General features: G+C 46.6%; 1 protein-coding gene across 2 annotated transcripts in view; it reads left to right on the forward strand.

Annotated features, from left to right (window-relative positions):
- Window positions 1-22,859, forward strand: part of LOC147620688 (urea-proton symporter DUR3-like) — an 87,617-nt gene that overhangs the window by 36,814 nt on the left and 27,944 nt on the right. For both annotated transcript variants that reach the window (XM_086824957.1, XM_086824958.1), the window contains 6 exons: window positions 1,048-1,110; window positions 1,184-1,313; window positions 2,216-2,303; window positions 2,409-2,551; window positions 2,661-2,751; window positions 2,848-2,960. In XM_086824957.1, the coding sequence (XP_086681083.1) occupies window positions 1,048-1,110; window positions 1,184-1,313; window positions 2,216-2,303; window positions 2,409-2,551; window positions 2,661-2,751; window positions 2,848-2,960 (628 nt within the window). The remainder of the gene's footprint in view (window positions 1-1,047; window positions 1,111-1,183; window positions 1,314-2,215; window positions 2,304-2,408; window positions 2,552-2,660; window positions 2,752-2,847; window positions 2,961-22,859) is intronic.

The following is a 22,859-nucleotide window of genomic DNA, read 5'->3' on the forward strand; positions in this document are numbered from 1 at the left end:
AGGGCAAAGGGGCAGGCGGGGGCAGCAGATGGGCAGGCGGGGACTGAAGAAGGCAGGGGGCGGGCAGCAAAGGGGGAGGCGGGGCATCAAAAGGGGGGCTGGCGGGGGCAGCAAAAGGGGCAGGCCAAGGCAGGCGGGGGGCAGCAGAGGGGCTGGCGGGGGCAGCGGAAGGGCAGGCGGGGACTGAAAGGCTAGCGAAGGGCAGGTGGGGATTGAGGAAAGGCTAGCGAAGGCTGCAGAGGGACAGGTGGGGGGTTGCAGAAGGGCAGGCAAAGGCAGCAGAGGCAGGTGGGAGCAGCAAAGGAGCAGGCGGAGGCAACAGAGGGCAGGCGGGGGCAGCAGCGCAGGTTCACGTCACTTCAGCACTCCTTCCAAGCAAACATGCCTTCAACATGAGGCTTTTCTTGAAAAGGCCATGCATAACCAGGTCAGGAAAGCAGAATGGATTCACTCTCAATTCTTCATTCCGTTTGGGGCCTGTTTTCAATGAGGGGGGGCCTTAAACATTGGCGTTTTCTAACTTGCACTTGTTCGGGAGGCCCTTGCTGATTTTCCGACATTTGATCGTTGATTTTAACAGCTGCATTGCTGATCTCCAGCCTTGTACTGCTGTTTTCCAGCCATCTTTGTGTGAGAAATCTCTCCTACACCTGAATTTTCAGCAACAATAATTTCATAGGGGGGACAATGTCTTCTCTGGAGTTCAAGCTGCCATCTTTACCCATTTTCCCTGAAGGACAGCATCTGGACGGACAAACTAGCCTATTCAATATGGGTTTCCTGCATCCTTAGTATGATTTGATGTTTTGGTGTATCCTAAAACAATATCTCTACCTCGTGCAATAATGGTTTCATTTGGAGCTCATATCTACGCATAGCTTTTATGTGACCCTTCACTTGGCCTTTATTACTCTTCTGTTGAGGGCATAAAATTTCGCATATTGTTTATCAAACAAATAATTATCTCTTATCACCACATGAGATTGGAAATATTGAATTTGATTCTGATTCACTTCAAAATAACAGAAGGCATGCTGATTCATGCAGGGTTTCCGACCTCCTACAGTCATCTAATGAGGCTTTCCAGTATGGGATCAGTGGCTCCTTCTGGTACAAAATCAAATCTGCTGGTTGATGTATCTATGGATGTTTCAAACAAATATTAAGAAGATTTTGGCTGCAGGTACACTACTGGTGCAGCAGTGCAAATTCTGCTGTTTGGCATAGTGGCCATGGAAGTCAAGCGCCGGGCACCTAAAGCACATACTGTCTTGGAGCTTGTACGCCGCCGATGGGGACATGCAGCTAATTTTGTAATATGCTTGTGCTTGATATGTTCTAAATAGGTCTGTGTGAAAGCTGGCATAATGTGCTGCGTGTCCATCAACATGTTTTGGAATTTTAAAATGCTTGCATGAAACATTTCTGCCTTTGTTGTCCATAATGTGCTCTGTATGTGGACATTTTTGAGGGGTCAGAGGAGCTGCTTGAAGAAGTAGAACAGATTTTCCAAAGCGACTATTTCCATTAACATCCAAAGCTGTGATTTTGCATTTAGATTGAAGACTTCAAGATGATGTGGATCCAAAGCATGAGAGGATGCCACATGCATCAGCTCCAGATACCAGATGCTTGTGCCCGTGTCATTCTAGGGCACACTAGCATCATGTTTAGCATAGGGATTCTAGGCTGATGTGGGCTCTATTGTGAAGGTGAAAGAGGCCATGCATGTCGTGAGGTAAGGAAATGCACAGAGATTAGATAAGATGCACGCTTGTAAAGGGAATTCTAAGATCCTAAGGTATTTGTCCTGTGAGAGATGTATACAGTATAGTAGACAGCTCAATGGAGGAGCGAATCAGTGCAGCCAAGCATGCAATGGGAAACAAGTAAGGCTTAGCAAGGGCTGGCCAATTGGCACTATTTTTATGGTCAATGGATTGGGGGCCAACCTGCCTATAAAAGTGCATTTGGCCATTCATTCCTCAGCCTGCAGCAACTCCTTTGAGCCCCACATATCAGCCAGCAGCAGCCTGGAACTTAGAGTCAATAGAATTTGTCCGGTTTCCAGAGATGCATACGTTTACTCTTTGACAAACATAGGGATTGCTTTGTGTCTATGATTTTAAGAAATCGAATGCCTTTTCCTAATGTTTCAGATTAAGGAGATGCAAGTCTCTAAGTTCTAACGACATAATTAGTTTCTATATTCTAGGTGTTTTTATACCTTTGCTATTTGAACAACATTTTCACATGTGCCATTTTATTCGTTGGAGCTGGAAATGTTCTTGTTGCGTCTACCGGTGAGTAGCTCTTTGCATAGGTCATCCCACAGTGCTCCCTTATTGTTGAGATAGCTGGGGCATGATCACTAACTGAAAAGCCATGTGCTTTCTACACAAGTGCAGGAATGAATATGTATGCAGCTCTGATGCTGGTTCCCACAAGTGTGGTGACGTACACTGTCATAGGAGGTCTTAAGGCTACATTTACATCTTCTTACTTGCACACTGTCATCATTTTCGTCACACTCAACCTGTTTGTTTTTAAGGTACAAAAAAAGAATGCTCTGGTATGTCAGTTGGCATTCTTTCTCCAGCACAAGCTTTGTGTGGTAGTCTTCACAGCTCAAATTTTCTAAAGGGTCACTACCTGAGCAGGTATATGCATCAGCAGACTCATATCCTGTAGGGAGCATCCGAAGGGTTTGGCAGAATCTTGGGACATATGCGAGTGTGGTACCTGTCTCTGGTAAATGGTTGTTAGTCATGTTGATACCTTTCATAACATGTGATGCTGTAGATTTACAAGCTCTAGGATTCACTCTCTTTCCAATTTCTCTTACAGGCAATAAAGATGGCAGCTATATGACCATGTATAGCAGAGGTGGTCTGGAATTTGGCATCCTGAGTTTGATTTCTTCCTTTGGAAATGTGTGGGCTGATCAGTCTTATTGGCAGGTCAGTGGTGTGTAATTTTTTTTTTTCCCAAGAAAGATTTCTATAAGTATGAAAAAGGCATACAACAATCATGGCTATAAGCTGGAATAGAATAGAATCACCCCAATATGTAAGGTGATTTCAACCACTGAGGAGCATCATGATGCCATGAGAGACCTGTGGGACTAGAGGAAAAGAAAATGCCATGGTCCCACTGCCGCATAAATATAACACGCTTTGCCTGCGCGGAACGAGAGGACCCTTGAATACGAGCCCCAAGTAGCCATGAGAGTATGGATGATATCACCCCATATAGTACTAATGCACTAAGACCCAAAGATCTCGACACCCTCAATAGCCTCCTTGCATCTAGCTCTCCAGATCTGCCGTGTTGTAATACTGGCAAGTTGCAACAAGCTCCCAACCGGTGTCAATCCTCTGTCTGGGGGGTGTTTAATCAGAGTGAGGGACATCCTACAACAAACCATGTTGGGCAATACCTCTACGAATGAAAATAGTAGAGTCTGTACCACTTCCCTCGTAAAAAAGCTGCGGATCAAACTGGGAGAGCCAAGCAACTGCCCCCCAAGTCTCATGCATGGGACGGCCACTCAATTTGCCCATAAGTTGGGCTATAGAACCCCGAAGCTGCTTTGCAGTGCTGCATCTCCATAAACAATGCTGTACAGTCTCAGAATCTGTCGCACATCTCGGGCAGATAGGTGCTACACGGAAAACCGATCTCCACTGATTGGTGGGAAGACCACCATGTAAAAATAACCAAAAGAAATGAGAGATCTGACTCCTTCTGTATGAATGCCAAAGCCTATGCCAGTATCTCCGCTGTATCGTTGGAGAGATATCATAACTCTCCCAATGAGGCCTGAGAGTAGGGATCCTATGCATCTGTCGAGTGAGGAGAAGCCTTGCATTCCGGACCGTGAAACTGAAAAAGGGAAGGCTTTTCAATGGATTGAAGGCATCAATCCACTCCCACTCTCCTGGATCCCACTGAAGATATCTGATAGGATTGCCACCATATAGCCACAAACACCAAGAGCCATGAGTCACTATATCAAGAGAAGGGTCAATGAACCAATGCTTCCCCAAACGACCAACAATCTTCACTGGACTAAGCCTAGTATTTGGGATGATCTCCTCCATGCTACATCTCCTCAATCTCCCTTGAGGCATGATAGAATAAACGTTGCAATTTGTAGCCTCCTGGCTCGGGAGAGCAATGACCTACAGAGGTATGCCTATCCTTGAAAAGAGTCCCGGCCAACTCCGATGATAGTCTCCATGAAAGGTCCCAGAGAAGCACTCATGCGGAATAGCTGCATCAATCTGATCAATTCATATGGGAAGACTCTTAAGGGTCTTTCAAGCAAGAACTGTGTATGCACATCTCTCCCATCCTGACCACTGCATGTAACGAGATGCACCAAGTGGCCGACCGGCCTCATCCTTGATGAACTCGTTCCACATAATAGGTTGTCGGTTAGCCTCATCCAAAGACCTAGGAAGCCTTTGTCGGAAAAATGGTCTCATGCTTCTTCATGCTCTAACAATGGTTGCAATAAGAGGGGAAGATGGTTCCCTGATATCAGCCTCTGTGAAGAAAAACCATGTGCTGGGTAGCCAATCTCTCCCGACACGGGGTGTACCTCCGGAAATCTAAGACAAGAAAAAATCTTTCCAAGGCTCAGTGCTTGGTAGGAAACCTCTGACCACAAGTTTGCAGAGCAACACCCTACAATGAACATCCGGATCAATAATATTCAGCCCCTCCTCTCGTATGGGCTGAATAACTGTGAGCCAAGCTACCCTGGCACGAGTGTCTGTGGTGCCATCCAAACCCGACCAAACAAAATTGCAGATCAATCTCTGCAATTGACCAATGCACGCACGAGAGAAGCACCAACAAGAGGCAATAAACCAAGCCGAGGCAAGCAATACCTGATTAGCCACCAAAGCTCTGGAGGCTAAGTCTAATCTTCTGGAGCTCCAATGAAGAAGCTTCTTGTGGATACTCATAAGTACTAGAGCAAACTGCCGTGCAGGAGAAATATCAACCCCAACTTGTTATCCCAAATATCTAGCAGTGCATCCTCTACTGATCCAAGTAAAACCAAGCTCTGCACCCCAAGCAACTCTCGGTGAGTCACTAATCCAAAAACCAACAGATTTGTGCCAATTAATGAGTGCCCTTGCTGCCAAACAAAACTCTTCTAGTGCTACCGGAAGGAACATAAGCATATGTGTGAGGCCTCCAAGAACATGGCTGTGTCATCAGCTAACTCAGAGTCAACCAGCTCCTCTTGACTACGAAGAGACAACCTCAATCCAGAAATACCAGCAGTGGAGCGGAGGAAGATGCTCATGGCCTTTGCAACTATGATATATAATAATGGGGCTAAAGGGCAACCCCGCCGTAGTGAGCGAGAAATCTGAAACCGCTCTCCTCTATCACTGCAAGCGAGCACACTACTGCGGGCATCACGATACATGCATGAAACTCCTTTGATCCATCTCTGAGAGAAATCCATATGGCTAAGAGTACCCTCCAAGAAGTTCCAATCCACTCTATCATAGGCCTTCTCAAAATCCAAGAGTAGAATGGCTAAGGGCTGATTGCTCGCTTTGGCTCATTCCACGGCCTCCCAAAACGAGAAAATGTTATCAAAGATGCTCCTTTCGTGTAAGAATCCATTCTGAGTATCACATCCCGCAAAATTGGTTGCAATATGATGCTCACTGCCTTAGCAAGAGTCTTATATGCAATCCCAAGTAAGGTGATAGGTCTCCAATGGCCAATCAATGTCTTATCCCCACTCTTAGGGATAAGATAGATAAGCCCCTCAGTGAGAGAAGAAGGCATAGAACCTGTGTCTCACAACTCTTGGAGAGCTGATGTGATCTCAGCCCCAATCTCATCCCAAAATGTAATTTAAAAAAAAAGGCGAGAGGGCATCCTCCCCTGGACACTTACCATGAGGTAAGGCATAAAGAGCATGACTGAACTCCTGCATAGAAAAAGGGGCATCTAGAATGGCATTCATCTCCTCAGTGAGGAGCAAATGTAGCAATGTATTCCAAACCTTCCTCTGTGCCCTATGTCTCAAATCAGAGTGCGGCTCAGCACTATGAAGCTGGCGATAGAAATGAGTGGCAATCTATCTAACCATAGGAGGATCTGAGTGAAGAGTGGCATGTGAATCTGGCAACTGCTTTACACTATCTCTAGTATGAGATGGGCCGTGAGTAGCAAAGAAATGTTTGCCACCCATCTGGGTCTAAACGGATTCCTGGGCATGGTAACGGTACTCTACATGCTGCTCAAGAGAGTATGAAGTTTTTCCCTAATAGTACGTAAAGAATCTGCAACCCATTGAGCATGAAGATATTTCTTCGCTCTTTCTATAAGGCAGCCAGTCTACGTCTAATAGGCCTTTCTAAATCCAAGGCCTCTTGCCTCTTAGAAAGGGCACATGTTTGATAAAAGTCACTAATATCACAGAGAGCAGAGGCCAGGCTTTGCGAGGCCTGCGAGAAATCATGAGATCTCCAAATATCAAGCATACGACGTGATAGCTCTGCATCTGAAAACAAATGATTAGGGATGCGTACATGGGGTGCTGATCCATGGCGACTTGGAGCTCTAATGCATAAAACCACTGGGAAATGATCCGATTTAGAGGTGCCTGCAGCAATAAAAGTATGCCCCCCCTCTATTGAGCACCCAATCATCCACATAAAATCTGTCTAACCGTGCATAAATACATCTTGCATTCCTTCTCCTGTTAGACCATGAATAAAGAAGAGTGGATTGTCTCCTCAAAATGTCATCCTCATGCCAACAATCTTTGCCATGAATCGAGAGTATAAACCTCTCCCAAGACGCTCTTTCGGGAGGATGCACCAAGCTCTCATGCCCACCTCTTTTATCCATTGGCATCTCAACCATGTTAAAATCCCCACCAATAATCCAATGGTTGGCAAGAGGCATCAACGTAGTGAGAGATTTCCAAAAGATAATCCTCTCACCTCTATGGTTAGGAGCATGGAGGTTGAGAATACCAATGCGTGTCGTATCCTGCAGAAGAAGGATCCACTGCGCTCTCCAGGCAAAATTGCACCTTGTCCAATGATGCAAGGCAAGATCAAAGCTGAAACAGAGATACAGACACCACCTTTGGTACCAATAGTCGGTGGCCAAAAGGTGTGTCATGAGAGAAGCTTGCCCAATCTCCCACACTGGTTGGCATCTAGTTTATGCTCTTGCAAGAGCAATACATCCATAGGTCCACCTGTAACTGCACAATGAAGCTGAGTTTTGACAATTTTTCTACCAACGCGGAAGAAAGCCCCCAAGACCCTGAATGTTCAATGAGACAATCCTCATAAGGACTCAGAGTAGGAACGATCAGATCTTGTGGTCTTTAAAGGACCCCCTTTAGAGACGGAAGTATGTCTCGCATAGATAAGGGAGGGAAAATCTGGCGATGTAAACGTTACCTCTCGTTCCCACTCCAGGGAAAAGCTAGGGCTGGTTCTCAAAACTGGAGAAGTACCATGACAATGCGATTGCGCAACATCATCCTCAAGGCTGCAATCATCCTGTGTAGCCACCCTCACTGCCCTTGATCAGGCACCCGAAAAGGTCACCACCAGTCACACAAGGAGGGAATCTTCAGCTACCTTCTTGTCTGCTTGGAAGCGGTGCTCAGCATGTCTCACCTACTCCAATCCACCCTATCATAAGCTTTCTCAAAGTCTAGGAGTAGCACTATGAGGTCATGCTGTCGCAACCTGGCCGAAGTAGTTGTCTCCCAGAAGGTGAAAATGTTGTCTAGGATGCTCCGATCTTGAACAAAGCTGGTCTGAGTGTCATGAATCAAGTCCGGGAGAAAGGGCCGAAGTCTCCTTCTGATGGCCTTGGCCAAGGTCTTGTAGGCCGTCCCAAGAAGAGTGATGGGTCTCCACTGCCGGATCTCCAATGTATCACCACTCTCTTTAGGAATCAAGTGTATCAGATCCTTTGAGAGCCTCTCTGGCATGGCACCTATGATCATAATCTCATTGAAGGCAGCTTGGAGGCCGCCTTCCATGAGGTCCTAGTGACGAGGAAAGAAAGAGACAAGAAGCCCGTTCGCCCCCCCCCCCGGGCATTTGGTCCTGGGTAATGCCGTCACCGCATCCGCCAACTCCTCCATTGTGAATGGAGTCAGTAAGAAGGACCTAAGTGAGGGTGGAACCACCTCTCACGTGTGTCGCCAGACACTCTTGCGCGCATCCATAACCTATGGGGATAATGGGGCACCTGTGAGAAGAGAGCGGAAGAAATCAATGGCAACGGCTCTCACATGGGGGGCGTCAGAAACAATAGCTCCATTGTGGCCACGCAGTCTGCGAATACCATCTCTCTTCCTGTGGGGGCCGGCTATCTCAAAGAAATCTCCTATGACTGTCCCCAGCCTGGGTCCAGAATGAAGCTCTGGCATGGTATCTGTACTCCACCCTCCTCTCTTCAATGGATCTAATCTCTGTGCGGGCGCGGTAGCAAGTTGACTCTCAATCCATGGGCTATTTGGGGAATGCTCCTGAAGCCGCTGTAAAGCGGCTAGGACCCTCCTTAGACTCCGCTCCTGCTCTCGAAATCCCTCCAATTTGTTATGTGCTGCCTCCTGCATGAAACGACTGATCTCCCCTAGGCCAATATCCAGTGTGTGTGCAACAGAGCCTAAAGTAAAGTCCAGTCCCGCCCAAATCTGCCCTATCGTGCTGCAGATCTTGGAGTCTTGAACGAGATTGTCCGGAATCCTAGCTCACATGCCTATCGTGCCTCGAGGGGTCCTCTAGGAACAAAATAACCGGGGCTTGACCTAAAAGGAAGTGCCTGCCAAGATACCAATCATGCCCCCACGGCTGCAAGCCCACTCATCAATGTAAAACCTCTCAAGTCTAGAGAGGTTGGGACCGGCGCTCCTCCTATCTGATCTCGAGAAGTTGAGGCTCCCAGGGTTGCACCCAAACTTTGGAAGATGCCAAGGGTCCTATCGTCTAAGTACCAGTATCAGCTCCTCCTAGGCAGCGTACTTTGCTCCTAAGACTGTGGCCGTACCTCCTCCAAGTTTGTCCTCTACTTCCTCTATCATGTTGAAGTCACCACTCATGCACCAAAAGGAAGCCTGAGGAAGGGCTTGCTGAACTGTGCTCCAGAAGAGGGCTCTACTTGTAGCGGCGTTCGGGGCATATACATTGAGGAAGTCAACACTATCCTCTCCAATCAAAGTGGTGACCCACTGTGCTCACCCTGGGACAATGACTCCTGAGCCAGTCGCGGTGGGCAAAAGCTGCTCATTGACAGAGATGCAATGTCCTCCCTGCGTCCCTGAAGGGCCGAAGGAAGGGGACTAGAAAGTAGGACTCTTGCCTGGTAAAATCTTCCTGCATCGGCGGGTACGCCCCTCTGAGAGGTTATGCTCCTGAAGGAAAAGAATGTCAATAGGTCCTCCCACTAGGGCTCTCTGCAGCTCTCCTCTGAAGACACGTCGTCTATGAAAGCACTGAGGCCCCCCCTAAACCTTGTATGTTCCCTGAGACTATCTAGATTCCGCATATCAATCTCTGTGTGAGGCGGAATTGCCCTCCACTTGAAGAGTCTTGGGTGAGGGTTTAGACGGGGAATAATCACAATCCGTCTTGGAGCGAACGAAAGACAACAGAAGAAACTAGCTGCCCTAAGATCCTGAGGGGCCCGCTTGGTGACTCTAGTGGGAGAGCCCTCACCAGGGAAGCGACGATGGTCATCTCAACCCGCTTAATCAAGTAGTGAATGGAACTCACCGGCTGCCTCTGTCTCGGGTCGGGAGCTGTTGGGGGGCGAAGGGGAGGGCGGGCTCGGGTGAGGAGGATGGGGCAGTGGGAATTGCTAAGAGTAAAGTTGGTGGTGAGGATGGGGGAGGTAGCGAGGGGGGGTAGGGGGGCGAGGGGGCGTAGAGGCCGGAGAGGGGTGCTGTTGGGAGAGATCCAAAAGAGGGGGATGCTGCTGGGAGAGGCTCGTCGAGGGCTTAGTGGGGTCTGCCGACCTCACTGGGCACTAAGGGCCAGGGAGGGAATCACGACGAGGAATCGACCGCCAAACCGGTGGGCCGAGGGGGCTCGCTCCATGATTGGAGGGGCCCCGTCACCAACGGGTATGTGCTGAGATAAATGCTTGAAACTGTTCTCTGACAGAACCAAATCCTTCTGAACTCTGCCAGCCTGGCACGCACGGCGGCGGCGTTCAGCTCTGGTGTGGTCGGCTGACTGCCCGGGCGCAGGCCAACTGTCTACTGTCGCCACTCTCCTACAGCAGAGTCGTCTACAATCGGGGCTTGATGCTCAGCTGCCTGGGAACCTGCCTCTCTCTTTGCCCCTTGGGAAGGACCTGAACGTGAAACAAACCTGCGCGGGGGGGGGGGGGGGGCCGGGGGGACCACTAGAGGCGGTCTCCTGGACTGCCATCAAGACCAAGCGCTGGCTAGATGTCCCATCTATCTGCAAATGAAGCATTGATCGGGAAGGCCTGAATACTCCATGCTTAGTTGGATGGGGTCGCCCTGAATGCTAGTAATAGATATACAATGACTCACTGAATCCGGCGAGGCCACACAGATGTGGAGGGATGGAATCCCGGCTGCCCGTGCAAGGGCCGAGGCAGCAGTGGGGGGCATTCCATCACTCTCCCCATGGCACCACCTATCACCGGGAGAAGAGGAAGATATTCCTTCCTAAGGCCTGGGAAGCAAACTATCACTGGGAAGCACGACATGCCAGCCAAAGGGTCAGACGCAAGATCAAAGCTGTGTTGCCACTGCGCAAAAAAGGCATGCGCCATACGCAATGCAAGGGGGCTCAGCTGCATGACACGGTCTGATGTCGTGGGCGAGTCGAACTCCACCTGGTAGTATCCACACCCCAAAGGGTGAATGTCTGTGATCTTTGCAAGCTCACCTATGAGGCTTGTCTGTAAAAGATCCCTAAGTTGTCTGCGCATAGGGCGGCTACCAGCAATTTCGAAAACCAGTGTGGAAGCCTCTAATGTTGCAACAGTGGTGGCAAGAACCTGAAGGCCCGCTTCGGAAAAGGATATGCAAGCAACGGCGGCCTTGATCGGGGATAACGGAGCAACTACCATGGAGTCCTCCTGAGGGTGAAGACCAGAAAATGCCGAGGCTTGCCCCGAAATGAGAGAATTCGAAGAGTTTGAAATTAACCTACAAGGAAGGGGAAACGAGGAATTGGGAAAAAGGGGGGAGGGGGGGGGGGGGGGGAAGGGTGGGGCAGGCGCCGAAGAGAGGGAGAAAGAAAAGAAAGAAAGAAAAAAGAAAAAAGAAAAGAAAAAAAAAGGACAAAAAAACGGCTCTGAAAACTCCAAGGGGAGGGGGGAGCGAAGATGGTAGGCAGGCAAGGAAGTAGAGAGCGAAAAAGGGCGCAACGAAGCGGATAGAGGGGTGGGTGCAGCGAAACTTCGGGAGGGGGGGGGGGCGTAGAACTGATAAGGGGAGGGGGGCACAACGATGGTAGAGAGGGAGGGAGGCGCAACGAAGAGAAGAGAGGGGGGAGGGCACAGAACCTCGAAGGGGGGGGGGGAGGCAAAACCGATGAGGGGGGCATTTAATGTAACATTACACATCATTAATACCCTTTTTAGGTTTATTTGTCGTATGCCGTGGCCTCATTGTGAGCCCCAGTCCGGGACATGTCAGGCACGAGCTACGTAGGTCGTGCTCCTAGCCTTAGGTGTCAGGGTTAGTCCCTTAACCCACTTGGAGAACAAGCATGTAGAAGTCATCTAAAGCTAGGCATGTCAAAGTCAATCCAGTAGCTGCATTTAGAAGCATATAAAAGCATGTAAGCATCATCTAGGGCATGGGCCAGCCCATAAGGCTCCCCATCTTGGGGGATGCCTTGTGTATGGTGTTCACACACCATACACCCCCTAAGCATCCTATCGGCAGCCTGTTATGTCTCATATCCAAGCGTGGCAGCCCATGTGCCTAGTCGGCCATGCATACAGTAGTCGGTAGTAGCAGCCCCGACCCCACACATGTGAAGCGCTCAGCATTAAGTGCTGTGGTGGTTCAGTCGCATGGACATATGAAGCAGGCCGACAGCCCCTTTTCGTAACCGACCAGCAACAAAATCTCATATATGAACAACCCATAGATCATTGCATAAATCACATTCATTCAACAAGTTTTCAGCAAGAAGATAAAGAGAACATGTGTGCTTGAGTTCCCTTGGGGTTCTTGGAGCATACAAACAGCCTCAAGCACTTCATGCTTCAGCCCAAGGCAACATAGAAGATCTTCTCATCTTCAGCCAGCATATTGTTGGGACTCACACACTCACACACAGATCAGGGTTTCCTACAGATTAGGGTTAACCGTTAGCTGCAGAAACAGGAAGCTCTGAGAGAGAGAGAGAGAGAGAGAGAGAGAGAGAGAGAGAGAGATATTAACGTCTGCAAAAGGCCAAAGTGGCCTATGAGACCAAAACATAGTACACAGCTGATAGTGTCTCATCAAAAGGAAGACAAAAAGGACTAAAAAAGTCCTAAAACATTCCTAAACAGCTATGAAAAGAAAATACTAAGCCCAAAGCTTTGCAGAAAGCTTCAAACTTCTCTTGAGGTAAAGCCTTTGTGAATAGATCTGCAACATTATCCTGTGTAGGGCAGTAAGATAAACTGATCTCTCCTGCATGTAGCCTCTCTCTGACATAGTGATAATGAATCTCAATGTGCTTGGTACATGCAATAAATACGGGATTTTGTGCCACGGCCATAGCACTCGGGCTATCAGTGAGAATGGTGGTGGGTGTCTCCTGGCACTCACGAAGATCAGCCAATAATCTCCTCAACTATACACAATCTACTGTAGCTATGAAGACTGCCCTGTACTCAGCCTTGCAAGTAGATGTGGCAACAGTGGGTTGCTTTTTGCTCAACCAAGATATGCATGAACTGCCAAGGAAAAAACAATTCCCACTGGTGGATTGCCTGGTATCATAATTGTTAGAATTGTGCATCTTAGTGTTCTAGGGCTTCTACAATTTATCCGACATTTTATTGTATTTCTCCTTTTTATTTGTCCTGTGAGCAGTCGGCCAGTCCTAGAGGCAGTCGGCCAGCTCACTGAGGCACTATATAAGGAGTTCCCCTTTATTCACTTCATCATCCAATCCACTTGCTTATAGTTCAATATCCAGTTGTTGGCCATTGCCATTGTAAAGCTTTACTGCAGTTATAAAAGGTGATCTTGTTCAACTCTCTCTATCTCCTTTGCACTCTCTCATATGTTTATTGTTTATGCTTCCGCCTGTGCTTTCTCCTTCATGGTATCATACGCTTAGGTCCAGGCTGCTCCAAACCCTGCAAATCTGCCCACTTATGCTGTGCGTTATGCCTCCATCACTTCTCCGGCTGCAAATCAGTCCATACAGTTGCTGTGTTTTCAGTACCTTGCTGCGTTTTTGGTCCAACCCTCTTCTGGTTGCTGTCGGCCAGCCCTACAGGCTGTGTTTTGCTCTTCAGAGGCAGATCTTGATGTGTTTGGCTGCGTTTTCTTCTACAGAGGCAAACGGTGGAGTCGTGGCTGTGTTTTCTGCACCGGCATCTGATTTGGTGAGTTCTCTTGCATGTGGAGTTGCCAGACAAGTGGCTGTACATTTTCTTCTTCCTCCATAAGCCCCTGCCCTTCCGGTAGGAGGTTCCCGGTGGATCTTGGACTGTTTTGCTGCTGTCCTGCCTCTCTCTCTCTACGGTTTGAGAGGGGGCTGATTGTTCCTGGTGCCTCGCTTCGTTGGAAAGCACTTGAGAGAAGTGTTTGAGAGCTGAGATTTGTTCTTTGCTGCTGTGGATATGGCTCCCCCCTGTACTAACAAAGATGACAAGTTGAAAGGACCCAACTACGCTCACTGGAAGCTTCAGATGCGGGTCTGGTTTATCCACAAGGGTTTGTGGGACATTGTTCAAGGCACTGAAAGAAAGCCCGAGCGTCCTCAAAACTCTAGGAGGTGAACTTAGGATAAGGAGGATGAATTTGCTGTGGAATTACAAGACTGGGAGAATCAAGACTCAAAGCCGCATTCTGTGCTTGTGGGGACCATCACCGAGGAGGTCTCACCGGCAGTGCAAACTCTCTCCAGTGCCCATCAGGTATGGTCAAATTTGGAGGATCTCTTTGCACGAGATTCATCGATGAGGGCAGTTACCTTGCAGGGGCAGCTCTACGGTTTGTTATTTCCTGAAGGCAATTCCATGTAGTTTTTTCTCATGAAGGCCAAGGGTATCCATGACCAGTTACTAGCTGTGGGTGCTGCTTTGTCCTCTTCTCAGCTGGCTGCTCTTATCCACACCAAGCTTCCTCCGGACTATGATGTTATTTCTCGATCTTTGCGATGCCAGGTCACTTCCACTCAGTTGGATTTTGATGATCTTAGCTCCCTGCTTTTGGAGGAGGAGTCCGTTCTCGTCTCATAGGGTAAGTTGAAGGTGTCAGTCTACAGTTCTGACCAGGCACTTTCCTCAGTTCAGAAGAAAGGTCGGAGTTGCTACTTTTCTTGCGGGAAAAGAGGACATCTGTCCAAGGATTGTTTGTCCAAGAAAGTGATACAGATTCTAGTACCACTTCTAGGACTCCCAGGGTGCTTCCGGCTCAAGAGAACCTAGATGGTGTAGTTCTCTAGTACACATGCAGTTTCCCCCCATGTGCTTCCAGCTAGAAGAGGCTTGTGGGCAGGAGAGGGGGCTGCTTACAGCTCCACTTACTGGTGCATGGGGACCATGATTCGGAGTTCCAAGCATTAGACATCTTGCAGGACATGGTTATCTTTGGTACAACATAGATTATGAACTGGATCTATTCCAAGTTCATTGTTCGAGGCTTTTGGGACGTGATGTGTTCCGTCCACTGTTATGGGCGCGGTGTGTCCAGCAGCTCATCATCTATTTTTAGAGTTCACTGCACTCTTGTGTGGGAATTCGTGGCCAAGCAAAGTTCCTTGCTGTTCGTGGTGGCATCTTGTTTCAAGGAAATAGGTTGGTGGGTGCTCTCTCCGAGGTGATTCCAGTATTTGCGGTGCTGGAGGGTCCATGGTTGCATCTTCATCGACTTATGTTCTTCCAACTCTTGCACACTATGAGGTGTAGAGGGGGTGTTAGAATTGTGCATCTCAGTGTTCTGGGGCTTCTACTATTTATCATACATTTTATTGTATTTCTCCTATTTATTTGTCCTATGAGCAATCGGCCAGCCCTAGAGGCAGTCGGTGAGCTCACTGAGGCACTATATAAGGAGTTCCCCTTTATTCACTTCATCATCCAATCCACTTGCACATAGTTCAACATCCAGTTGTTGGCCATTGCCATTGTAAAGCTTTACTGCTGTTATAAAAGGTGATCTTGTCTAGCTCTCTCTATCTCCCTTGCACTCTCTCGTATGTTTACTGTTTATGCTTCCGCCTGTGCTTTCTCCTTCAATAATTACCAGCCCAATCTAAATCAATGTATGCATAAAGTTGCAAGTTTCTCCCTTGGGATAGAACAAACCAAGATCGAGGGTACCTTGAAGATTATGGAAAATGTGTTTGATTGCTTGCCAATGCTTTGTGCTTGGGTTGTGCATGAATTTTCTCAACAGAGACACCCCAAAAGATATGTCAAGCGTCGTGTTACACAAGTAAATGAGGCATCCTACTGCTTGGCTGTAAATGCCGGCCTCAAAAGGCTCACCAATATCATGCATAGTAAGCCGTACACTTGGTTCTACTGGAGTAGAAATTGGCTTACATTCTTCCATGTGAAACCTTTTTAGCAAACTTTTTATGTATTTAGTTTGGTGCATAACAATGCCATTATCTCTATGCATAAACTGTATGCCAAGATAGTAGTGTAAAGGCCCCAAATCTGACATCAAATTCAGCTTTCAAATCAGCCTTGAAATCTGAAATTTGTTCTTTGCTAGTCCTTGTTATGAGCATGTCATCTACATACAAGATGACTATGAGAATATTGGCACCAATTTTCTTCATATACAACTATTCACATAACCCTAGCTGGTTAGATGAGCATGTATTTTATCATACCAAGCTCTTGGAGCTTGCTTTAACCCACACAATGCTTTGTGTAACCTGCATACTTTATGTTCCTCACCAGGAACTACAAAACCAATGGGCTGATTTACATATACTTCCTTCTGTAAATCATGCAATTTTGATGTCCAACTGATGCACTTTCCATCCTTTATGTGCAACCAATGCAATCACTGATCGGGTTGTAGTCATTCTCGAAGTAGGAGCAAAAATCTCCTTATAATCTATTCCTTTTTTCCGAGAATAGCCTTTAGCCACAAGTCTTGCTTTGTACCTGTCAACGGTACCATAAGACTTTCTTTTGACTTTGTACACCCACTTAGTTCCAATGACATTCTTGCCTTTCGGCAAGTCCGCAAGATCCCAAATATTGTTCTTTATGATAGAAGAGATTTCATCCCGCATGGCTTGCACCCATTACTCATTCTCCTGTGCTTATTCATAAGAAGAAGGCTCTTCTGAATCAAAGAGACCACCCATGGTTAATGTAGACTCCCCATGATGCCTATTCAATGAATGGCTGGAACTAGCCCTTGTTCTACCTGTCAGTGGAGCTGCAAGTTTGCTATCTTGCAAAGTTTTCAGCAATCATCTTGGCACCGACTTGGCTGTGTCTATGGCTGTTTGCTCTTCCCTGACCAGATCTTCAACTTCTTCCATGGGATCAATTCAAAGATCCGCTCTACAATTGCACGGAGATGACAGAGGCACTACATCAGATGGGAGAGATGCTGTAGCAGGAGTTTGACTACGATTGGCCAATGCCATCACTGGACCCCATCTATTTGAAACAGCTCAAAAGATGGGCTATCTCAAGGATTGGGGGGAGAAGATCACTGCGGTTGAACACATTGTTGCGATTCAGTATCTCGAAAAGAAAACCATGCTAGGAAAGTCTCTACACAATGGTAAAGAAGATATCATCAATCTTTGTCTAGTGCTGTAATCCTTAGGTTTTGATTTTGATGTAACCTGATTTCGACTATAATATGATTATCCTTTCAAGAAAAAAAAAAGTTCTTGATAGGTCTGATCTGGCAAGTTCAAAATATTTAACTCCCCTATACTGCCGTTTGTTGAGAATTGAGATTTAACGTTTTTCTAGTGCAATACCCCATTGAAAAGTCAATCGGACCTCGATCAAAGGCATGTCCCATTGTTATAGAAAAGCAGCCATTTAGTAGCAAATCTACTCAATGAGACCTTCCACTTAATACCATATTGCATGGGTTTGGTGAGATCAACATAAGTATCTTAGGAAGTTTCTAAAGTCAAATATACTTTTTGTAGAGTCTTCTAGAGAAACAACTAGAAAGTCAAATATCTAGCTCCTTGGGAGCTTGTAAGGACCCTCCCCCCACTATTAAAACATTTTTCCTTTAGTTTTCTTGATGTCCATTCTTGTAATCCTATTGGAATCCATTGGCATCTCTTGGTATCCTTTTCTCTCTTGGCATCATATTTGTGAATCACTCTTCCCACCTTGTTTTGAATGGAATCACAGCTTCTTGTGATCCAGTAAGCTTACTTTAGTACTCAGTCTGATTTTCACCAGCGTAAACCCAAAATTCTAGTTGACAAACTGTGAAAATCTCTCTTGCACATCTTTTCAGCAGCAAAGTGGAGAGTTGTATGGCCTCCTTGAGGTTGTGGAATCTTCCAAAGAAATCATAAAAATCAAAGTAAAAAAAGTATTCTGCAATTCCTATAGCATATATTGGGTGACTTACGTATATTAGTCAGTCCTTTAGTTCCTACTAGTGCTCAACTTTCTCCTCCTGTCATCTATCATCATTATTCACAAATTGGGCATAGCCATGGGAAACACAGGAAATAGCAAGGTCTCTGGTTGCCGACAACGTTTCCCAAAGAATTGTGGCCCATTCCTCTTATCTCTCAAGAGAAGTGTCCCCCACTAACCCCTTGATGTGCTTCCACCAACACAATTGGTTGTTCATGCTTTGGGAGCCACCTTCTCAGTATTTGATCAATGCCCATTTTGTAGAGTTGCCCAACCACCACCATGAATGACTTACTCCCGAGGGTCAGCTTCTTCCTCTAGTCTCTTGATATATACTTCGGAAAGGACAAATGGCAGGAATTGCATCATCTCTTTGTACCAGTTTAACTTTTTTTTTAGTGAAGTTGTATTAATAATATGAAAAGAGTACATATAAACTGTGGGTTAGTCTTCTCAAACAATCAAGAGAAGAACTACCCACAGAAACTGCTCAATCCAATATCCTCTTAGTGAGTAGTTTGACTCCCATCTGTTTACACTCACCAAACTAGCAATGTTAGCTTTCACTAAACAAATAACCTTCTTAGGATCTACACTTTGCGTGCCATCATTAACAAAGACCAGAGTGTTCCTCGTCGACCAAATCTCCCACAGGCATGTAAATCTTGCAAATCCAAAAAGGCTATTACTCTCCTCTGCTGGACCAATCTTTTTACCCAAAACCCAATGGGACCATGTACATTGCAGCCTAAAAATGTCCCCCCCCCCCATTTAGAGAGCTGTGTCCAAAAGGATCTTAATGCCGGGCAATCCCAAAAGGCATGCTTGAAATCCTCAATGGTTGCTTTACATCTTGGGCATATCCTTGAGGCCATATTTCTGATCATCAGCTTATAGCCTAACGGAAGAGCCCCAACCATGATTCTCCACAAAAAAGTCTGAGCATGTGTTGACAGTTTGGATCCCCAAATTCTTCTACATTTGGACTCCCAGCATTTGTCCGGCCAAGCTACTTTCCATATTGTATTGAAATGTTTGAAATCTCTCTTCTCTTGCATTAACATCTGATAAAACTTGGCAGTTCAGATACAGAAAGCTCTTTAAGCATCCTAGTCCAAGGAAAGCTCTGGATGGTGGACAGATGGTACCAGTTTAACTTTTCACCATCCACTCCAAATAATTGTGTACCTGGGAAGTGGTCTACCCCTGTTGGAACTTCTCCAACTCCAATTTGGATAGGAAATGTAGCATGCAATAGGTTGGCCATTGTAACGCACAACAAAGCCTTCTTTAAACCTATGAGCTTATGCAATCCACTTTACTTTAAGAGAGAAGAGTAGAGAGAGAGAGAAGATGATAGTTGACACCAAATTGGGTCCCAATTACCAATTGAACCCCCCCTCCCCCTCCTCTCCCTTTAAGCAAAAGTATTTGCTTGTATTACTCTGGAGAACTTTGTCCAATGATGTGAATGATGACTGTGGATTGCCAAACGCAAGGACGAGGAAGACCGAATGTAGGCTGAACCACATGCTGAACCAATAGTACTGTAGAGGACTCTATGCCCCTTATGCAAATCCAGAACTGCTGAGGATATGCACATACATGTAGGCATATGCTCACTTATAGTAGTGCTACGTGTGAACAGGGCTTAACCGAGGGCACTTTTTCCCATGTAGTTTTTCCCCTTGGATATCAAGTGTGAAAGGACACTCTATCCATATAGATTTTGCACTTCAATATTATATGGATGTGACTCACATGCAAGGGTTGACTTGCATTTGTGATCACCACACTGTGTCTTGCATAATCCGCGTGATAGAGCCAGAGCCAAGTAAATGCACCAAATTAGCCATTTTGGGACCAAAGCCCATGGCTGTCATTAACTGAGAAAGGAAAGACCATCTGACATGATCAAAAGCTTTTTCAAGATCCAGCTGCACCATCACAATCTCTTGCTTCTTTGCCTTGGCATAATCCACTCCAATTTGAACATTAAGAATATTATGCAAAATATTCCTGCCATGCATAAGAGTAGGAAGCACCTTCTGCAAGCGATTGGCAAAAATCTTTGTAAAGATTTTATACATAATACCCATAAGTGAGATCGGGCGCCATTGAGCCAAAGAAGTAGGCGAAGGGACTTTGGGCAACAAACGAAGTATGCCCAACTTCCAATTGGCAGGCATATATCCCTCATCCCAAACCCTTTGACAAATAAGCGTCAAAGGCTCTGCAAGCTGATCAGCATATTTTCGGAAAAACTCATTTGTCAAACCATCCCAACTAGGGCTCTTTCCCATGGGAAGTTTGGAGAGAACAGCTTCCACTTCCCCTTGAGTAACAGGAGCATCAAGCTGAACCGCCACATCAGGGTCAACTTGATATCGTACTTCAGCAAACAATGACTCCCTTGCAGTCAGGACAGCCGGTGAGACATCCTCTCGAGGGGCAAGCAAATCTTCATAAAACCTGATGCAATGCTGAATAACCTCAGAAGGTTGAGTAACAAGGTTTCCTTGGGCATCCATCAGCCTAACAATATTCTCACGCATATGTTTTTGATGCAACTTATCATAGAAGCGATGAGATTGGCAGTTAGCATCCCGCAAAGCATCAAGACGTGCAAGTAGTTTAAAGCGAATATATTGTGCTTCCTGCACCCTAGATAGCTCCTTTTTCAGCCATTCTATGGCATCCACAACTTCAGCATCCATAGAGTCAGTAAACATGAACGCCTGCAAGCCCTTTAAAAGCGACTCAAGAAGAGCCACATGCTGTTTTTGTATAGAGGCATTAGCAGGACCATAATGCCATGCTAATTTTCGAGTGTTGGTAAGGAACACTGGCCAAGCATGATAATCAGCCATGGACACTCTTGCGGACAAATGTCATATCAACTGACGCATATAAACATCAAAAACTTCATGCTCCAAAAAAGTGTGATTTAAGCGCAAAGGCAAGCGTCCCAACAAGCCTTTATATGCATCCACAGGATGATAGACCATTTCAAACACAAGCGGCCAATGATCCGAGAAAACCTGTTGCTGCTGATCAACCATCATAGTAAGAACCTTTGGCAAAAAGAGATCTTGATGTAAAATATACATCCTATCCAATCTAGCATAAGTGCCCCGAAACTGTTGTGAGGCATAAGTGTAACCCCTTTCATCTGGATGCAACCAAGACCACATGTCTTGTTTTAGCGACCTTGCTGCAAAAGCTTCCCACGCCATTCTCTCCGGGCCATCCATTACAGAATGAGGCGATGTGGCTTGCTTCCTGGAGACACACATATCAAAGTCTCCCATCACAAAGCCAAGATGAGAGATTGAAAGAGCACACAAGTCATTCCACAGCAAACGGCGTGCACGAGTATTATTTGGAGCATACACCCCTAACAACCATAAAGGCGTATCATCCCAAACAATCTGTATCACTAGAAATCTTCCATGAACATCTTGAATCACAAGAGAAGGCTGAAACTGCGAACGAACAGCAAACATAACACCTAATTGCGAAGCAGGATGTCCGCTGTAGAAAACATGAAACCCCTTATATACATAGGCTTTGCCAGCCAACTTATGCTGCTTATGTTCAATTGCACACAAAACATCCCAACCATGACAAAAAGTTGTACGCCAAAGCTTGAACTGCTTTTGGCGCGAAGAAATACCCTTTACATTCCATTGTACAATTTTCATAAGCCTTCCCAGGAAAGGAATCAACAAGGCCATGTACTAGGCCCAAGACAATACCTTTTGAAGCATTGCATTTTTAGACGTGGTATTTGTGATCTCAGACTGCCCTTGGAGTTCCCGAGCACGTGCCGAAGGGTAATGACCATCCCATGGCGAGATGACCTCACCCTTCAAACCAAACACAAGAGGCAATTGTTGTTGTGCTTCTTTTGTTAGGCGACTTCTAATAGGATAGCGTTCTACTCTATCCACCCCAAGAGCCCCTGTACCCTGAGAAAGTTGGCCTCCCGGCCTCTCAATCCTGGTCTGTTGCTGGGCACCTGAACCCAAAGGGCGACAAGCATATGTATGTAAGGGCCCCTGATGAGTACGCAAAGGCCCCCGCCAAACAACATCTGAGAAATCCCCCCGCAGGGCAACAAATCGTGTCTTTTTACCACGTACTTCCACCCATGGCTGCTCAACCTCATTCTGAACATCCATGTGTTGGGCATCATGTAAAGGAGCATCATGCTCATCTTCCACGGGCAACTGCCCATCAACGATATCCTTGGTAGCAACAACTTGTTCTTTCTTAGGACATTCGGAGACAAAGTGGCCCATCTCACCACATTTGAAACAGTGGCAAGCAAATGTATCCCACCTCAATTCATACATTAAAGGTTGCAGCCCAGCCATATTGACACGCAAATGTGTCGGCCTAGGTCTCCCAGTATTCCACAACATGCATAGACGATTTCGGTTTCTAGATGTCATTCGAGGCACCACCAAGACATCACCGATACCTCGCATGAGACCTGGTAAAACACGCCAAAACATTGGTGGGAATTGTTTCACTTCAACCCAAACTGGGCAAGCCTGGCGCAACATATCTTGGTACTCTGCCATAGGCTTCCACAGAACCATATGAACCAACTGCCCATCCAAAAAGAGTGGCACCTGCTCCAAGACTGCCCTACGGGCTTCCGAAGTGCGAAAAAGTATTTCATAAAAGCCTCTCGGACCATCATAAATCTCCTCAAGTGCCTCAGGCGACACCAAGCGGCCTAACCATGCTCTAAGACGAGGCAACAACGGAATACGCCCAGTAAAGAGAAGATAGCAGCACGATCATGAAAATCTGCTACCTGTTGTAGCAACAAAGGAGTCTCCATGCATACATCAGCCACACCACCATTATCTACTGCAGCCATTTGCACGCTATTTGCCTTCACATATTCTTGCAGAAGCTCACCAGTGATGTGCAGCAAACGTGCAAACTCCGGAGAAGGTACCTGAGAACTTTCCTCTGCATTCTCTCCAACATTCACCGGAGTGTAGCTTGCATCAACATCAAGC

The sequence above is a fragment of the Cibotium barometz genome, chromosome 31 (genome assembly GCF_041138505.1).
Source record: "Cibotium barometz isolate CiBa-2024 chromosome 31, ASM4113850v1, whole genome shotgun sequence".
NCBI classification, from domain to species: Eukaryota; Viridiplantae; Streptophyta; class Polypodiopsida; order Cyatheales; family Cibotiaceae; genus Cibotium; species Cibotium barometz.